Source organism: Oncorhynchus masou, chromosome 28, assembly GCF_036934945.1.
Source record: "Oncorhynchus masou masou isolate Uvic2021 chromosome 28, UVic_Omas_1.1, whole genome shotgun sequence".
NCBI lineage: Eukaryota > Metazoa > Chordata > Actinopteri > Salmoniformes > Salmonidae > Oncorhynchus > Oncorhynchus masou.
In genome coordinates this window covers 58,514,693-58,533,834 of record NC_088239.1, presented here as the reverse complement: position 1 = coordinate 58,533,834, position 19,142 = coordinate 58,514,693, and the positions used below count along the sequence as shown (strand labels likewise).

General features: G+C 42.8%; 1 protein-coding gene across 12 annotated transcripts in view; it reads left to right on the top strand.

Annotated features, from left to right (window-relative positions):
- LOC135517968 (regulator of G-protein signaling 3-like) overlaps positions 1-19,142 on the top strand; it is a 206,482-nt gene that overhangs the window by 168,499 nt on the left and 18,841 nt on the right. For 10 of the 12 annotated variants that reach the window (XM_064942715.1, XM_064942716.1, XM_064942712.1 and 7 more), the window contains one exon: positions 18,336-18,409. In XM_064942715.1, the coding sequence (XP_064798787.1) occupies positions 18,336-18,409 (74 nt within the window). Of the gene's footprint in view, positions 1-9,578; positions 9,784-18,335; positions 18,410-19,142 lie in introns of all 12 variants that reach the window. The other 2 variants (XM_064942726.1, XM_064942727.1) reach the window with 2 other exon arrangements.

The following is a 19,142-nucleotide window of genomic DNA, read 5'->3' as shown; positions in this document are numbered from 1 at the left end:
CTTGTCAGCACGCTGTTGTTCAGAGGAGCTAGTCAACAACACAGCTAACACAGTCACTTCAAACTGAAGCTGGAAAGACTGCAAACTAGCTGCACTTCGTTTCGTTTTACATTTTTCATTTGTGACCGACCGGCATTTGTGAAATGGTGTTTTTTATATTGGATAAAAGTAGAGACTCGGAACTAGAACATGGTATATCATACGCTACAGTTGAAGAACAATGGGAAAGTAATTCTGCTTTGAAAGTTGATAAACTTGTAACCTCCACTTTTGAGAAAATGTCCCTTTGAATTTTTTTGTAAACCTACTGGAGAGCTTTTCTTTGTCTACATCCACTCAGCATCGTTCACACCCTCTTAATCCTTAGCCCCCCCATCTCTTTAAATATTCACATGTGAGGCCATGTACTTAACAACCAAAGATTTCAAGACTAAAGGCTGGTTTATACTGCGGGTGTGTTCATAAATTCAATCTGGAATGCCAGAGTGCGCTCAGAGTGCGTCTGGGCTTTCATAAACTCAGAGCATTGTCAGATTGTCTGTTCGTAAATTCAGAGCGTTTCGTCCCGGAGCATTCAGAGTGTTTTGCTCTCGGAGCATTCAGAGCGCACACTGGATGCTCTGACTGAGGAGTAGAGTTGATCCGAAGGTTCTGACCTAATAACAGCTGGCAAGCACTAAAGCTAACTGGCTAAAGTTGGCTAGCTTGCTAGCTACTTCCAGATGCAAATGAGAGAACAACTCACTCTGACCATTTTACTCGCCCTATCAGAGCTAGTTAGGCTATTTTTACGTCATCAAAAGCGTCTGTGACTGTAATTGTGTGGCTGGCAACAATTTAATTATGCTTTTTTGTCAACGTTTACTGACACTGGCCATATTCAACTGGTGTTGAGCGTTCATAAATTTGTCAGTTGTTCTGCATTCTGGCACACTCAGATGAGAGTGCTCTGAAATCGGAGTAGATAGCCAGAGCGAATTTACCAACTACATCTATCGACAGTTGTCTCAGTGAAATCATGAACATTCTATTGAAATGGTTACTTGCATAGATAGTGGAATCTTTTGTTTAGACATGTAGCTACAGTAGCTAGCTTAACAATGAACCAACTAATAACATTACTACCCTGCATGAATCTGCATGTAGCTAACCAACCAGGTTCAATGTTAGCTAGTTGCTAACATTAGGGTATAACTAGTAATGCAAATGCCTCTGAGATACGAATAATATTACTACATAGATCCTATATGTAACATTAGTTAGCGAGCCAGCCAGCTAATATTAGCTAGATAGCTAACAGTACTCTTTAACTTGAAATGAAAATAACTTTCTGACAAAATTAGAAATGTGTAATATCTGAAAATGTCACTAGGTCAACTACCTTACCTTACCAATATACTGTACATGGATGGACGCTTCTCCCTCTCTGTGACGGATGCCATGTTTGCCCTTAGTTTGAAGATGTAATCCGGACACAGGTGTTTTATACAATAGACCTCTTTTCGACTCACTCTGCACATGTGCAATCAAACGGCAGAATTTCTCCTTAGCTATCATACTCTAATTCCACTGATTTCAAAACTCGGTCCTACTACGTGATATCTTTCAAAAAATCCACGTTAGAAAGGATAACCTACACATACTGACAAGGTCATGTTATAGACAGAACCGTGCTACATGGAAGACCAATCTGAGCTCATCTCTCGGCATGTCCAGCCAAGCCATTATTTCAGCAAATCATGGCTATCGGGAAGGTTCCTACATTTTCCATGGCTAAACCAACTAGGCTCCAAATTTAACAATTTTCTTCACTTTTACATGTGGCATACAAGTTTGCTATTAAAGCACAGAAGCATTTATGCTCAATTATTATTTTTAAATCAAATGCATTTTAAATTAAAATGTCTCTACTGTGAAGTAGTGACGCTAGACTGACTGAGAAACGCTGCCTGCCTGTCTGCTTCGTCCCGCCTCCCAACACGTTCATTACTGTGGGACACCTGGAGATCGAATTTCAATATTTGAACAATGTTGCAAATGTCAGAGAGACAGATAGCAAGGTTTACACAAATCTCCGCTGTTGAAAACTAAATGTTAGTCTAAAAGAAATGTGTGATAATGTCTAGATGCTTTTTATAGTGGATATCAAGTTTATAAATTGCCTGGCTGTGCTGATGAGACAGTGGATTGCACAGTCAGATGGAACAGGATGAATAGGCATTGTAATGTCATAGATTTAGCTGGTGGTAACCTGTGGAATAGACACCGCCTGGAATTGGGTTTTAAACAATCAGCATTCAGGGTTAGACCCAACCGTTGTATAAATGGAAACAATCACTCTGGGCCTGTAACAGTTACGAACACAGCTCTGTCTGAAACAACTCTGTTTCATAATGTCTAGGATTTTGTACCAGGCAAAAGCACAGAGCACTTACCCTGGACACTTAAACAATTATGTCATGAATGATAGGATATCAAAGAAATGAGAAGTGAACAATGTGCATTAGGAATGTGCTAACAAGCCAGTGATGTCAAAGCGCTCGCATGAACCCATAAAAGTATATTTGCAATTTTTTTTTTTGGCCTTAATGTTATTAGCCCATACAAGTGCATTGAATAAAATATTTTTTGACATTTTTGCTAATTTATTAAAAACAAAAGACAGAAAAACCTTATTTGCATAAGTATTCAGATCCTTTGCTATGAGACTCGAAATTGAGCTCCGGTGCATCCTGTTTCCATTGATCCTTGAGATGTTTCTACAATTTGATTGGATTCCACCCATGGTAAATTAAATTAATTGGACATGGTTTGAAAAGGCACACACCTGCCTACATAAGGTCCCACAGTTGACAGTGCATGGCAGATCAAAAAAGCCATGAGGTTGAAGGAATTGTCCACAAACAGGATTGTGTCCAGGCACAGATCTGGGAAAGGGTACCAAAACATGTCTGCAACATTGAAGGTCCCCAAGAACACAGTGTGGCCTCCATCATTTGTAAATGTAAGAAGTTTGGAACCACCAAGACTCTTCCTAGAGCTTGCCGCCCGGACAAATTTAGCAATCGGGTGAGAAGGGCCTTGGTCAGGGATGTGACCAAGAACCCGAAGGACAACCATCTCTGCAGCACTCCACCAATCAGGCCTTCATGGTAGAGTGGCCAGACGGAAGCTACTCCTCCAGTAAAAGGAACATGACAGCCCACTTGGAGTTTGCCAAAGGGCACCTAAAAGGTTTGATGAAACCAAGATGGATCTCTTTGGCCTGAATGCCAAGTGTCATGTCTGGAGGAAACCTGGCAACATCCCTATGGTGAAGCATAGTGGTGTTAGCATCATACTGTGGGGATGTTTTTCAGCCCAGGGACTGGGAGACTAGTTAGGATCGAGGCAAAGATGAACGGAGCAAATTACCGATAGATCCTTGATAAAAACCTGCCCCCGAGTGCACGGGACCTCAGACTGGGGTGAAGGTTCACCTTCCAACAGGATTACGACCCTAAGCATACAACTAAGACAATGCAGGACAAGTCCATGAATGTCCTTGAGTGACCCAGTCAGAGCCTGGACTTGAACCCAATCGAACATATCTTGAGAGACCTGAAAATAGCTGTGCAGCAACGCTCCCCATCCAACCTGACAGCTCTGGAGAAGATCTGCAGAGAACAATGGGAGAAACTCCTCAAATACTGGTGTACCAAGCTTGTAATGTCATACCCAAGAAGAATCAAGGCTGTAATTGCTGCCAAAGGTGCTTCAACAAAGTACTGAGTAAAGGGTCTGAATACTTATGTAAATGTAATATTTCAGTTTTTTTTTAATATAAATTAGCACAAAAAAACAACTTTGTCATTATGGGCTATTGTGTGTAGATTGAGGGGAAAAATGTGTTTATCAATTTTAGAATAAGGCTGTAACCTAACAAAATGTGGAAAAAGTCAATGGGTTTGAATACTTTCCGAAGGCCCTGTATACAGTGGGGCAAAAAAAGTATTTAGTCAGCCACCAATTGTGCAAGTTCTCCCAGTTAAAAAGATGAGAGAGACCTGTAATTTTCATCATAGCTACACTTCAACTATGACAGACAAAATGAGAAGAAATCACATTGTAGGATTTTTTCATGAATTTATTTGCAAATTATGGTGGAAAATAAGTATTTGGTCAATAACAAAAGTTTATCTCAATATTTTGTTATATACCCTTTGTTGGCAATGGCAGAGGTCAAACATTTTCCGTAAGTATTCACAAGGTTTTCACACACTGTTGCTGGTATTTTGGCCCATTCCTCCATGCAGATCTCCTCTAGAGCAGTGATGTTTTGGGGCTGTTGCTGAGCAACATGGACTTTCAACTCCCTCCAAAGATTTTCTATGGGGTTGAGATCTGGAGACTGGCTAGGCCACTCCAGGACCTTGAAATGCTTCTTACGAAGCCACTCCTTCGTTGCCCGGGCAGTGTGTTTGGGATCATTGTCATGCTGAAAGACCCAGCCACGTTTCATCTTCAATGCCCTTGCTGATGGAAGGAGGATTCCACTCAAAATCTCACGATACATGGCCCCATACATTCTTTCCTTTACACGAATCAGTCGTCCTGGTCCCTTTGCAGAAAAACAGCCCCAAAGCATGATGTTTCCACCCCCATGCTTCACAGTAGGTATGGTGTTCTTTGGATGCAACTCAGCATTCTTTGTCCTCCAAACACGACAAGTTAAGTCTTTACCAAAAAGTTATATTTTGGTTTCATCTGACCATATGACATTCTCCCAATCTTCTTCTGGATCATCCAAATGCTCTCTAGCAAACTTCAGATGGACCTGGACATGTACTGGCTTAAGCAGGGGGACACGTCTGGCACTACAGGATGGTAGGCTGTGTTACTTTGGTCCTAGCTCTCTGCAGGTCATTCACTAGGTCCCCCTGTGTGGTTCTGGGATTTTTGCTCACCGTTCTTGTGATCAAATTTGTTTCTGGTGTCCTTTGACAGCTCTTTGGTCTTGGCCATAGTGGAGTTTGGAGTGTGACAGTTTGAGGTTGTGGACAGGTTTCTTTTATACTGATAACAAGTTCAAACAGGTGCCATTAATACAGGTAACGAGTAGAGGACAGAGGAGCCCCTTAAAGAAGAAGTTACAGATCTGTGAGAGCCAGAAATCTTGCTTGTTTGTAGGTGACCAAATCCTTATTTTCCACCATAATTTGCAAATAAATTCATTAAAAATTCTACAATGTGATTTTCTGGATTTTTCTTTTCTGATTTTGTCTGTCATAGTTGAAGTGTACCTATGATGAAAATGACAGGCCTCTCTCATCCTTTTAAGTGGGAGAACTTGCACAATTGGTGGCTGACTAAATACCTTTTTTGCCCCACTGTATTTGAGAGAGATAAGGAAACATTCTTATTATTTTACATCTATTTACCCCTTATTTTTGGCACTAAAAAGTCTCCATATGTACTGCTGTAATTTTTAAAAAACTGGCATCGGGGACTTTCAGACAAGTCTTGTGAGGCCTGTGGGCGTCGTAAAGCAAAACCAGTCTCTCCATTCCTAGGGGTCATCTTAGTGTGTAGCCCAGACACATCCAATGCAGGAAAACAGATATCTCTACCTTAAACAGACAGTATGTTTTGGGGATTTTTGTATTGTGTGAATTAGAATTCCACGGGGGTGCGTACATCAACCTTAGGGGGTTAAAGAACAGAACAAGTCGGCCAGTCGAAACTCGCCTTTATGTTGTAGTGAACGTGCACTTCAACTTCCTCCTGTCCTTCCCTTACACAACAACGGACTCAAACTGTGCCATTGGGTTCAAATTTTAGAACATTGCGGTTTAAGTTCACTCATTGAGGTTAGCGTTTGCATTTGACCGTGTCTCTCCCTTTTCGTCTAACCTCCGCCCAAGAAAACGTCTCGTGGCCTCCATTAGACCCATTTTCTTCTATTCCCATCTTTTTTTCCATTCTTCACCAAGGCCCGTTGTTGCTCCCATACCCCCAGGAGAGAACTCAGAGAAGCCTTATCCTCTGCTTTTTGTCCTCCTCCCATTCCACCCTTCTCCTCTCAATGTCAGGAAACCGGGTATAAACGGTACACACAAACCCAAACCTGCTCAGATGGAGGAAGGGAAAGAAAGCAGGGCTGAAGGAAAGAAGGAAAAGGCCAGCCCTACATTGTCCCATGGTGAATAGTCAAGTTGTTTTTTGAAGGAGGAGAGAGGGAAGACCAATGAAAAGGAAGGAAGTGTCCTTGGGGAGGCATGAATAAGGTCAGGCTAGGGCAGCAGGCTGTAGCAGCCGGGCAGCAGCAGGAGTGAACTGCTGAATGGAGGTTAGCTATACAAAGACTAACATGATGGAGGCCAACCCTTCACCTTGGGGGATTTACTGTGGGCTGTGCTGCAGTGTGAATTGATTGGGGTGTTTTTAGCAGCAGTGGTTTGTTTAGGTGTGCTGGATGTGTGAATAAAATTGTCTTTTGGGGGTGTTTTACTGGATGTGTGAGTACAATTTGTAGTTGTGTGCACTGTATGTGTGGGTTAGTGTTTGTAAGTGCTGTGTGCGTGAATATGTACTGTATTTCTGTGTCTGAGCGTGTAGTGTTTATTTGCGTTCACTGTTTGCTAGAAACGTGAGCACTTATGAATGTGTGTATGTATGTTCCCCTTCTCTGTTTCCACTCATTCCACATCCCAGCTCTCTGTTATCAGGGAACAACAAGCCAGTGGTGTGACTGCCAGCTGATGTTCTGAACTACATCACGTGTGTGTCAATCAATCAAATGTTATTTATCACATGCGCCGAATACAGCAGGTGTAGGTAGACTTTACTGTGATATGCTTGCTTACAAGCCGTTCCCAATGATGCAGAGTTAAACAAAAGAAGAATATGGTAACACAAGAATGAAGCTATATACAGGGAGTACCAGTACCATATCACTGTGCAGGAGTACAAGGTATTTGAGGTAGATCTGTATATAAAGGCAGGGTAAAGTGAATAGGCATCAGAATAGATAATAAGAGTTAAATAAAAACAGAGTAGCATCAGCATATGATGAGTGTGAAAGTAAATGTGGGGGGGGGGGGGGGGTGTTTGTGTGTTATGTCTGTGTATGGGTTTGTGTGAGTGTCAGCGTAGTGTGAGTGAGTGTTTTTATAGTCTTGTAAGTGTGCATAGATAGGGTCAATGCAGATAGTATGGGTAACCATTTAATTAACTATTTAGCAATCTTATGGATATTTAGAAGTCATTTGATTTGGGGGGAGAAGCTGTCTCTGAGCCTGTTAGTCAGTTTGCGAGATGGTAGCACAGTGAACAGTCTATGGTTTGGGTGGCTGAAATCTTTGCCAATTTTTTGTGCCTTCCTCTGACACCACCTGATATAGATGTCTTGGATGGCTGCAGTCGACGTCCGGTGCATTTGCCACGCCAAGCGGAGATGCAGCCAGTCAAGATGCTCTCGATGGTGCAGCTGTAGAACTTTTTGAGAATCTGTGGGTCAATGCCAAATATTTTTAGTCTCCTGGGGGGGAAGAGATGCTATCTTGCCCTCTTCACAACTGTGCAGGTGTGTATTGACCCTGCTAAGTCCTTAGTGATGTGGACACCAAGGACACTTGATGCTCTCGACCCGCTCCACCACAGCCTCGCCGATGTGGATGGGGGTGTGTTCTCCCCTCTTTTTCCTGTAGTCCACGATCAACTCCTTGGTCTTACTGACATTGAGGGAGAGGATGTTGACATTGGCACCACACTACCATGTCTCTGAGCTCCATCTCATGGCCATCGGTGATCAGGCCTACCACCGGCGTGTCATCAGCAAACTTGATGATGCTGTTGGAGTCATGCATGGCAACACAGTCATGGGTGAACAGGGAGTACCGGAGGGGACTAAGCACACCACTGAGGGGCCCCTGTGTTGAGGGTTTTAAACTCTCCTGTAATCCCTGTACTCCCGGATACAGTTTCAGAGGGAGGTGTTCAGTCCCAGGGCTCCGAGCTTGGTGATGAGCTTGGAGGAGACTATGGTGTTGAACGCTGAGCTGTAGTCTATGAACAGCATTCTCACATAGTTATTTCCGCTCTTGTCGAGGTGGGAGAGAGCAGTGTGAAATTAAATTGATATGTTGGGGCGGAATGCAAATTGGAGTTGGTCTAGGGTGTCTAGGATGATGGTGTTGATGTATGTCCTGACCAGCCTTTCAAAGCACTTCATACAGATGTGAGTGCTACGAGACAATAGTCATTTAGGCAGGTTACCTTGGAGTTCTTTGGAATAGAGACAATGGTGGTCATCGTGAAGTATGTTGGGATTACAGACTGGGAAAAGGAAAGATTCTAAATGTCCTTCAAGACACTTGACAGCTGGTCTGCACATGCTCTGAGAACGCTTTTCTGTCTGGCCCGGTGGCCTTGCAAGTGTTTACCTGTTTAAAAGTTTTATTCACATCGGCCACAGAGAGTGAGATCACACAGTCATCTGGACAACAGGGGCTTTCATGTAAGACTCTGTGTTGTTTTCTTCAAAGTGAGCATAAAAGGCATTTAGCTCGTTTGGGAGTTCTGTGTCACTGGGCATCTCATAGCTGGGTTTCCCTTTGTACTCCGTTATTGACGGCAAGCACTCCCATATCTGATGAGTATCGGAGTCGGTGTAATAGGATTCCACCTTCCTCCTATATCGTCCCTTTTCATGTTTTTTGTCTCTTCGGCGGTCGTAGTGGGCTTTCTTGTATGTGTCTATGTCTGTGTCCTGTTCCATGTAAGCGGTAGCTCTAACCTTTATCCCAGTGTGGTTACTGCCTATAATACATGGTTTTTGGTTTGGATACATTCATATGGTCACTGTGGGGAAGACGTCTTCTATTCATTTATTGATGAAGCCTGTGACTGTGGTGAACCTTTCATTTCCAATGGATGAATCCCGGAACATGTCCCTGTCGGTACCTGCAAAACGGTCTTGTAGCCTTGTATCTGCTTCATCAGACCACTTCCTTATTGAGCGCATCACTGGCACAGGGGGATAGAGTTGTGGAAGCAAGAGGATAGAGTTGTGGTCTGATTTGCCGAAGCGAGAGAGTGACTTATATGCATTTCTGTGGGAAGAATAAAAGTGGTCTAGAGTTTTAGCACCCCTTGTGGTGCAGGAGACGTAGAATTGATTTAGCATGGTTTTAAGTCCCCTGGTGTTAAAGTCTCCTTCCACAAGAAACGCTGCCTCTGGATGTGCAGTTTCTTGTTTGTTTATGCCCCATATAGTTTGTAAGTGCCAAAGTGTTGTTTGCTTGTGGTGGGATGTAGAAAGTTGTGATAATTATGGATGAGAGCTCTCTTGGTAGATAAAAAGCTGTGTAGCTTACCATGAGAAATTCTATATCAGGTGAGAAAAAGCTTGAGATTTCTTTCACACTGAAATCAGAGCACCAGTTGTTGTTTATGAAGAGGCATAACCCTCCCCTTTTGGACTTGGCCGAGAAAGCTGTCGTTCGATCGTGTCGCTACATGGAGAAACTACTTAGTTCTATGTTCATAGATTCAGCCAGCCAAGTATCTTCAAAGAATATAATAATGTTGTTTTCTAGTCTCTCTGACAGGAGACTCTCGAACGAAGCTCATCCATCTTATTCTCAAGTGCCTGGACATTTGCCAATAAAACGGAGGGGCGTGTTGGTTGATTTACTCTTCGTCTCAGTCTCACCAGGACGCCAGCCCATGAAACAAAGGAATAGGGTCTGGTGTGAACAAGGGAACAGCTGAGTCAGAGTCGGATTTGCTGTTGAAATCGAGGTTAGTAACTGTCTATCTGATGTCCAAAGTGCTAGGCGGTAAAATGTGATAATAGCATTACCAATGTATTTTTCTTCTCAACAAACACAAAAAAAGTCACTAAATAGCAAAGTCAGTTTGGAACTCGTGAGATGTCGACCTTCCCTGTCAGTGCCATCTTGTGTTGGTGTGTATGTGATATTTTCATAAATGAGTGTGAGTATGTACAGTTGAAGTCGGGAAGTTTACATACACTTAGGTTGGAGTCATTAAGACTTGTTTTTCCACCACTACACACATGTCTTGTTAACAAACTATTGTTTTGGCAAGGCGGTTAGGACATATACTTTGTGCATGGCACAAGTAATTTTTCCAACAATTGTTTACAGACAGATTGTTTCACTTATACAGTGCCTTGCGAAAGTATTTGGTCCCCTTGAACTTTGCGACCTTTTGCCACATTTCAGGCTTCAAACATAAAGATATAAAACTGTATTTTTTGTGAAGAATCAACAACAAGTGGGACACAATCATGAAGTGGAACAACATTTATTGGATATTTCAAACTTTTTTAACAAATCAAAAACTGAAAAATTGGGCGTGCAAAATTATTCAGCCCCTTTACTTTCAGTGCAGCAAACTCTCTCCAGAAGTTCAGTGAGGATCTCTGAATGATCCAATGTTGACCTAAATGACTAATGATGATAAATACAATCCACTTGTGTATAATCAAGTCTCCGTATAAATGCACCTGCACTGTGATAGTCTCAGAGGTCCTTTAAAAGCGCAGAGAGCATCATGAAGAACAAGGAACACACCAGGCAGGTCCGAGATACTGTTGTGAAGAAGTGTAAAGCCGGATTTGGATACAAAAAGATTTCCCAAGCTTTAAACATCCCAATGAGCACTGTGCAAGCGATAATATTGAAATGGAAGGAGTATAAGACCCCTGCAAATCTACCAAGACCTGGCCGTCCCTCTAAACTTTTAGCTCATACAAGGAGAAGACTGATCAGAGATGCAGCCAAGAGGCCCATGATCACTCTGGATGAACTGCAGAGATCTACAGCTGAGGTGGGAGACTCTGTCCATAGGACAACAATCAGTCGTATGTTGCACAAATCTGGCCTTTATGGAAGAGTGGCAAGAAGAAAGCCATTTCTTAAAGATATCCATAAAAAGTGTTGTTTAAAGTTTGCCACAAGCCACCTGGGAGACACACCAAACATGTGGAAGAAGGTGCTCTGGTCAGATGAAACCAAAATTGAACTTTTTGTCAACAATGCAAAACGTTATGTTTGGCGTAAAAGCAACACAGCCCATCACCCTGAACACACCATCCCCACTGTCAAACATGGTGGTGGCAGCATCATGGTTTGGGCCTGCTTTTCTTCAGCAGGGACAGGGAAGATGGTTAAAATTGATGGGAAGATGGATGGAGCCAAATACAGGACCATTCCAGAAGAAAACCTGATGGAGTCTGCAAAAGACCTGAGACTGGGACGGAGATTTGTCTTCCAACAAGACAATGATCCAAAACATAAAGCAAAATCTACAATGGAATGGTTCAAAAATAAACATATCCAGGTGTTAGAATGGCCAAGTCAAAGTCCAGACCTGAATCCAATCGAGAATCTGTGGAAAGAACTGAAAACTGCTGTTCACAAATGCTCTCCATCCAACCTCACTGAGCTCGAGCTGTTTTGCAAGGAGGAATGGGAAAGAATTTCAGTCTCTCGATGTGCAAAACTGATAGAGACATACCCCAAGCGACTTACAGCTATAATCGCAGCAAAAGGTGGCGCTACAAAGTATTAACTTAAGGGGGCTGAATAATTTTGCACGCCCAATTTTTCAGTTTTTGATTTGTTAAAAAAGTTTGAAATATCCAATAAATGTCGTTCCACTTCATGGATGTCAGAAGGTGAATTCACCAATTTGTAAGTCGCTCTGGATAAGAGCGTCTGCTAAATGACCTAAATGTAAATGTAAATGATTGTGTCCCACTTGTTGTTGATTCTTCACAAAAATATACAGTTTTATATCTTTATGTTTGAAGCCTGAAATGTGGCAAAAGGTCGCAAAGTTCAAGGGGGCCGAATACTTTCGCAAGGCACTGTAATTCACTGTATCACAATTCCAGTGGGTCAGAAGTTTACATACACTAAGTTGACTTTGCCTTTAAACAGCTTGGAACATTCCAGAAAATTATGTCATGACTTTAGAAGCTTCTGATAGGCTAATTGACATAATTTGAATCAATTGGAGTTGTACTTGTGGATGTATTTCAAGGCCTACCTTCAAAGTCAGTGCCTCTTTGCTTGACATCATGGGAAAATCAAAAGAAATCAGCCAAGACCTCAGAAAAATATTGTAGACCTCCACATGTCTGGTTCATCCTTGGGAGCAATTTCAAAACACCTGAAGGTAACACGTGCATCTGTACAAACAATAGTATGTAAGTATAAACACCATGGGACCACGCAGCCATCATACCGCTCAGGAGATGAACGTACTTTGGTGCGAAAAGTGCAAATCAATCCCAGAACAACAGCAAAGGACCATGTGAAGATGCTGGAGGAAACAGGTACAAAGTATCTATATCTACAGTAAAACGAGTCCTATATCGACATAACCTGAAAGGCCATTCAGCAAGGATGAAGCCACTATTCCAAAACCACCATAAAAAAGCCAGACTACAGTTAGCAACTGCACATGGGGACAAAGATCGTACTTTTTGGAGAAATTATTAAACAAAAATAGAACTGTTTGGCCATAATCACCATCATTATGTTTGGAGGAAAAAGGAGGAGGCTTGCAAGCCGAAGAACACCATCCCAACTGTGAAGCACGGGGGTGGCAGCATCATGTTGTGGGGGTGCTTTGCTGCAGGAGGGACTGGTGAACTTCACAAAATAGATGGCATCATGAGGTGGGAAATCTATGTGGATATTTTGAAGCAACATCTCAAGACATCAGTCAAGAAGTTAAAGTTTGGTCGCAAATGGGTCTTCCAAATGGACAATGACCCCAAGCATACTTCCAAAGTTGTGGCAAAAAGGCTTAAGGACAACAAAGTCAAGGTATTGGAGTGGCCATCACAAAGCTCTGACCTCAATCCTATAGAGAATTTGTGGGCAGAACTTAAAAAGCGTGTGCGAGCAAGGACTCAGTTACAACAGCTCTGTCAGGAGGAATGGGGCAAAATTCACTCAACTTATTGTGGGAAGCTTGTGGAACGATACCCGAAACGTTTGACCCAAGTTTAACAATTTAGGTAGGCAATGCTACCAAATACTAATTGAGTTTATGTAAACTTCTGACCCACTGGGAATGTGATGAAAGAAATAAAAGCTGAAATAAATCATTCTCTCTACTATTATTCTTACATTTCACATTCTAAATAAAGTGGTGATCTTATCTGACCTAAGACAGGGTATTTTTACTAGAATTAAATGTCAGGAATTGTGAAAAACTGAGTTTAAATGTATTGGCCATGGTGTATGTAAACTTCCAACTTCAACTGTATATGCATTGTTTGCGACCGATCAGCCCCCCATCGACCCAACCCATCAGACCTCTTGCCCACAGCCCTTCAGTGTGTTTCTGGCTTTGAGCCCCTTGGCCTGGGGGTGCAGGCCCACTGGTGTCTGTCCTCAGTGGAGCACGTGAGTTTTTTTTCTGCTGTGGACCACTGCTGTGTAGACATTGGGGCTCAGGGTTACAGTATATATAGAGATTGGATCTGACTCTGCTGTTTTTCTTATGTCCTGAGCAGACTGCTATGTGAGGGGCTGGGGAGGGGTTCATGCTTCACAGACTTCAGAAATTAAAGTGATGGAGAACGCCAGAGATCCACTATTTTAACACTTTGACATGAACAAATGTTCACCAATTCCAATTGTTATACCGGTATTTCAATCTTAAAATCAATACTTTCATTGTTAGCATATGTATCATTTCTTCGTATGTCATATAAAACATTACTATCTAGTAGGTATTCAGGTTATATGTAGGTATGTGCGACAAAGGTTGAATACAGTGCAATCGGAAAGTATTCAGACAATTGGATATTTTCAACATTTTGTTACATTACAGCCTTATTCTAAAATTGATTAAATAATATTTTTCCTCATCAATCTACACACAAATCCCCATAATGACAGTGAAAATGTTTTTTGCAAATGTAAAAAAATAAATTTACATAAGTATTCAGACCATTTGAAACTCGAAATTGAGCAGGGTGCATCTTGTTTCCATTAATCATCCTTTAGATGTTTCTACAACTTGATGGGAGTCCACCTGTGGTAAATTAAATTGATTGGACATAATTTGGACAGGCACACACCTGTCTACTGTATATAAGGTCACACAGTTGACAGTGCATGTCAGAGCAAAAACCAATCCATGAGGTTGAAGGAATTGTCCGTAGAGCTCTGAGCTCAGGATTGTGTCGCAGTACAGGTCAGGGGAACCAAAAGATTTCTGCAGCAATGAAGGTCCCCAAGAACACCCGTGGCCTCCATTATTCTTAAATCGAAGACGTTTGAAACCACCAAGACTCTTCCTAGAGATTAACATGATTTGGAAAGGCACACACCAGTCTATCTATGGTCCCACTGTTGACAGTGCATGTCAGAGCAAAAACCAAGCCATGAGGTCGAAGGAATTGTCCGTAGAGCTCCGAGACAGGATTGTTTCGAGGCACAGATCTGGGGAAGAGTACAAAAAATGTCTGCAGCATTGAAGGTCACCAAGAACACAGTGGCCTCCATCATTATTAAATGGAAGATGTTTGCAACCACCAAGACAATTCCTCTTCCAAACTGAGTGATCGGGGGAGAAGGGCCTTAGTCATGGAGGTGACCAAGAACCCAATTGTCACTCTGGCAGAGCTCCAGAGTTCCTCTGTGGAGATGGTTGTCCGACTGGAAGGTTCTCCCATCTCCGCAGCACTTCACCAATCAGGCCTTTATGGTAGAGTGGCCAGACGGAAGCCACTCCTCAGTAAAAGTCACATGACAGCCCGCTTGGAGTTTGCCAAAAGTCACCTAAAGGACTCTTAGACCATGAGAAATAAGATTCTCTGGTCTGATGAAACCGAGACTGAACTCTTTGTTCGGAATGCCAAGTGTCACGCCTGGATGCAACCTGGCACCATCCCTACGGTGAAGCATGGTGATGGCAGCATCATGCTGTGGGGATGTTTTGCAGCGGCAGGGACTGGGAGACTAGTCAGGATCAAGGGAAAGATGAATGGAGCAAAGTACAGAGTGTTCAGGACCTCAGACTGGGCTCACATTCCAACAGAACATGGACCCTAAGCTTACAACCAAGACAACGTAGGAGTGGCTTCGGGACAAGTCTCTGAATGTCCTTGAGTGGCCCAGTCAGAGCCCGGACTTGAATCGGATCAAACATCTTTGGAGCGACCTGAAAATAGATGTGCAGCGATGCTCCCCATCTAACATGACAGAGCTTGAGAGGATCTGCAGAGAAGAATGGGAGAAACTCCACAAATACAGGTGTGTCAATCTTGTAGGGTCATACCTAAGACTCGAGGCTGTAATTGCTGCCAAGGGTGCTTCAACACTGAGTTCTGGGTAAAGGGTCTGAATACTTATGTAATTGTGATATTTCAGTTGTTGTTTATTTATACATTTGCAAAAATGTATAAAAAGCTGTTTTTGCTTTGTCATTATTGGGTATTGTGTGTAGATTGATGAGGGAAAAAAGCAATTTATTCCATTTTAGAATAAGGCTGTAACATCACAAAATGTGGTAAAAGTCAAGAGGTCTGAATACGATCCAAATGCATTGTATACAGTATCTTATCACCCATGATACAATTCAGTATTTCACATCCATCCATGTCTAAGGACTTTGGGAGATTATGTGGAAACCAGCCACTAGGGGCAACATTGAACGCTGTTAACTTCAAGTTGATTTTGGTTTTGCTAGGGCATGGTGGATGGGCTTAAACATCTGCCTCTGATTTCAAAAGTTGCAAGTTTGAATCCAGCAATAGAACGGTTTTGATATAGTTGTCCTCGATTGTTTTGTAATCCTATCCCAAACCCTAACCCTTACTTTAAAAATGTGGAGTTAATGCCTAAACGTATCCTTCAGCAGTCCGAAATTTGACATTTGGAACAACTTCACAATTTGACGTTTGAACAACATGGATGAACATCTAAATCTGACATGAGAATGTGAGGGCTGGTTTAACATGCATATATTTTATTTAGTCTGTCTATAGCTATTCAGTCAGTAAGTAGTTTTAGGTTATGTTTCCATGTTCCTCTTAGGAAAAACAACACACCTTCAAGGCAGCAAGACATTACAGCCCTAAACTAGGTCTGCATCACGTCACCAGACAGCATCCTACATTACAAATTATCATGTTACATGTAGTAGGAAACCCATAAACATTCCCTTTAAGAGACACAATAGAAGAGAGTCCATGTGTTCCTGTAGGTTGTAATGGGTCTTAATTGCAGTTGGAGGTGAGCCTGGCATTGAGCCTGGCATTGAGTGCTTTATGGTATGAAGGGACCTGTAACATGAGGACCTCTTCTCAATGGCTAGAACCTCATCGTGTGTCTTCATTTGGAGATCCCCGCTGAAGGCTATAGCGTGTGTGTGTGTGTGTGTGTGTATGTGTGTGTGTGTGTGTGTGTGTGTGTGTGGCAGGCAGGCAGGCAGGCAGGCAGGCAGGCAGACAAGAGCAAACCATATTCCCCTGTGTCTGTGGTCAGTAATGTGGATTTATGACCTCTGGATTAGCTATTCCTACAGTAAACCCTGTGGGTAAATAGCAGGAGGACTGAGTTGGCCTGATTCCCCCCCCCCCCCCCCCCATCCTCTCTGGTTACTGGGGCCTGGCAGACAGCTCCCTGGGGTCTGGGGCACCCTGGTTCTCATGTTCCCACACTAAGATTAAACACTTTATTTTGATGTTGCTGCTGACCCTACTGACCTCATTGGGATCTGGTCATTGCACAAGTGCGTGTATGTGCATGTGTGTGTGTGTGTGTGTGTGTGTCCGTGTGTTTGTGTATGTTTGTCAGCCTTGAGCGTCTGGGGCTTGGAGGTGGACAGGAGGCTACTAATGACCTACACAGACACACATGTACATTGAACAAAAATATACATTTCAACGATTTTACTGGCTTACAGCTCATACAGTATGAGGAAATCAGTCAATTGAAATAAATTAATCTGGCCCTAATCTATTGATTTCACGACAGGAAATAGAGATATCCATCTGTTGATCGCAGATACCTCATAGTTAGTACTTGTCATTTTCTGTGTATGCAGATAACGTTGATCTTTAGACGCTAGTTTACAGGAGCTTTTTGTTGTTTTGGTCGGCATCTCAGTAGCTCTACTTTCAGTGACACCTTTAGCAGTGTCAAGGGAACGCGCCAGCTCAGTATCTGAACTCTGGCTATGATCAAAACACTACACAGGGTACAAGTAAACAGATTATGTGTGCTTTAGACTGGGATTTGTTGAATAGGTGGGTAGGAGGCATTACAGCTTCAGTTTGACTTTGATTTTGTTTTAAGATGGCACTGACCCTCAACTATATACACAGCACAGGTTCAATGGCTGTGAACTCCTTGCCAGCTGTTGGTTCAATAGCAACAATGAAGTGCCTTTTTAGTCCGTGTCTGTTGTTATTCTCATTTGTCACTTTGAGACACAGGCAGGGGAAAGAAACTATACTGTACCTAATGTATGGGGAAATGGATTCCCAATGAGCACTTATTGTTTCAGTCCAATAACAGCCGCACACACACACACACACACACACACACACACACACACACACACACACACACACACACACACACACACACACACACACACACACACACACACACACACACACACACACACACACACACGTACGCACGTGTGTAAAGACACACACACAGAAACCTCCACCTCCCCCAGGACAGTCACGGACCAGCAGATTACCAGAGAATGACCCCTCTTCCACTCCTCCCCCTCTTTTCTTTCTCAGCCAATCAGAGACAGAGGGGCTCAAGAAGTGTAATGTGACACTGGAGCCTATCGGTTTAGGCTTAATTGTGGCCAGGGCTACCAGACTGGTGTCACACTCTTTTCACACACAAACTCACACACAAACACAACTTGACTCTCTCACACATACTCACACATGCACAGCGTAGGCCACCCTCACTCACTCACTCACTCACTCACTCACTCACTCACTCACTCACTCACTCACTCACTCACTCACACACACACATGCATTCACTCTCGGTCAGCCACACATTCACACAGAGAGAGAGGCCCGGAGGCGATAGGAGTATGTGCTGGGGTGCTGTTGAGGATTAGCCAGAGTGGGAGCTGGCTGTGTGTGTTACAGACTGGACGAGATACCCTTTACCTCCATCACACTGCATACTTTAGCCTAGGAGATAGTGGCACAGGAGGGACTAGTGGCTTTAGGGGCCCAGTGTGAGGCTCTAGGGGCCAATCTCTACTGTGACTGGGGAGACTGGATGATGCAGTGTGTGCTCTCCCTACTCTCCCTTCAGCTCAGCGCCGGATCCCCATGCAGCTGTGACGTTGGCCCCGACGGGTCCAAGAAGTCTAAGAAATCCAAGAACCTGTAAGTAACCAAACAACCTTTGATTTACTGTTTCCTGTCTTTATTATTTACCCCCTCTCTTCTTATCTTTGTAGTTTATATTGAGAATGTCTTTGTGTTGTGAATGGGGAATCCCATGTCATGTGTTCTAGCAGTGCAGACATTTGATCAAACGAGCATTAGTAATGCTGCTTTATGGAGTTTCCCTATTTTACGTCAATTGGATCCATGAACACTGTTGAATAAGAGAATGTCTGCACTGCTAAACATGTGGGATTCTTTTGTTTCCCATTCTTGGCTGTGACTGATATGAACTCTAAATACACATTTTCATTTGCTGTAGCTCTATTATGCTAACCTTTATAATCCAAAGACAAAGAGTTTTTTGTTCATTGTCGGTAGGGGTAGTGTGGCGTAATGCAATAATTGTTTTTCTTATACTGTACATGAATGACCCTGCAGCATATAGTAGTACAGTGTCACCACATGTCAATGTCATTAGCCATGAGGCCATAGAATTAAGGCTATCAAACATGGCTGAAGCCACAAGCCCATACTTGCCATTCACTCTCCCATAGACTTTTAACAGAGGTGTCAGATAGGCATTTGAAATGATTTCACAATTTGAAAAATAGAATCTATATCTATCCAAAAATTTTTCTTTTTTCAACCAGGCAAGTCAGTTAAGAACAAATTCTTATTTTCAATGACGGCCTGGGAACAGTGGGTTAACTGCCTGTTCAGGGGCAGAACG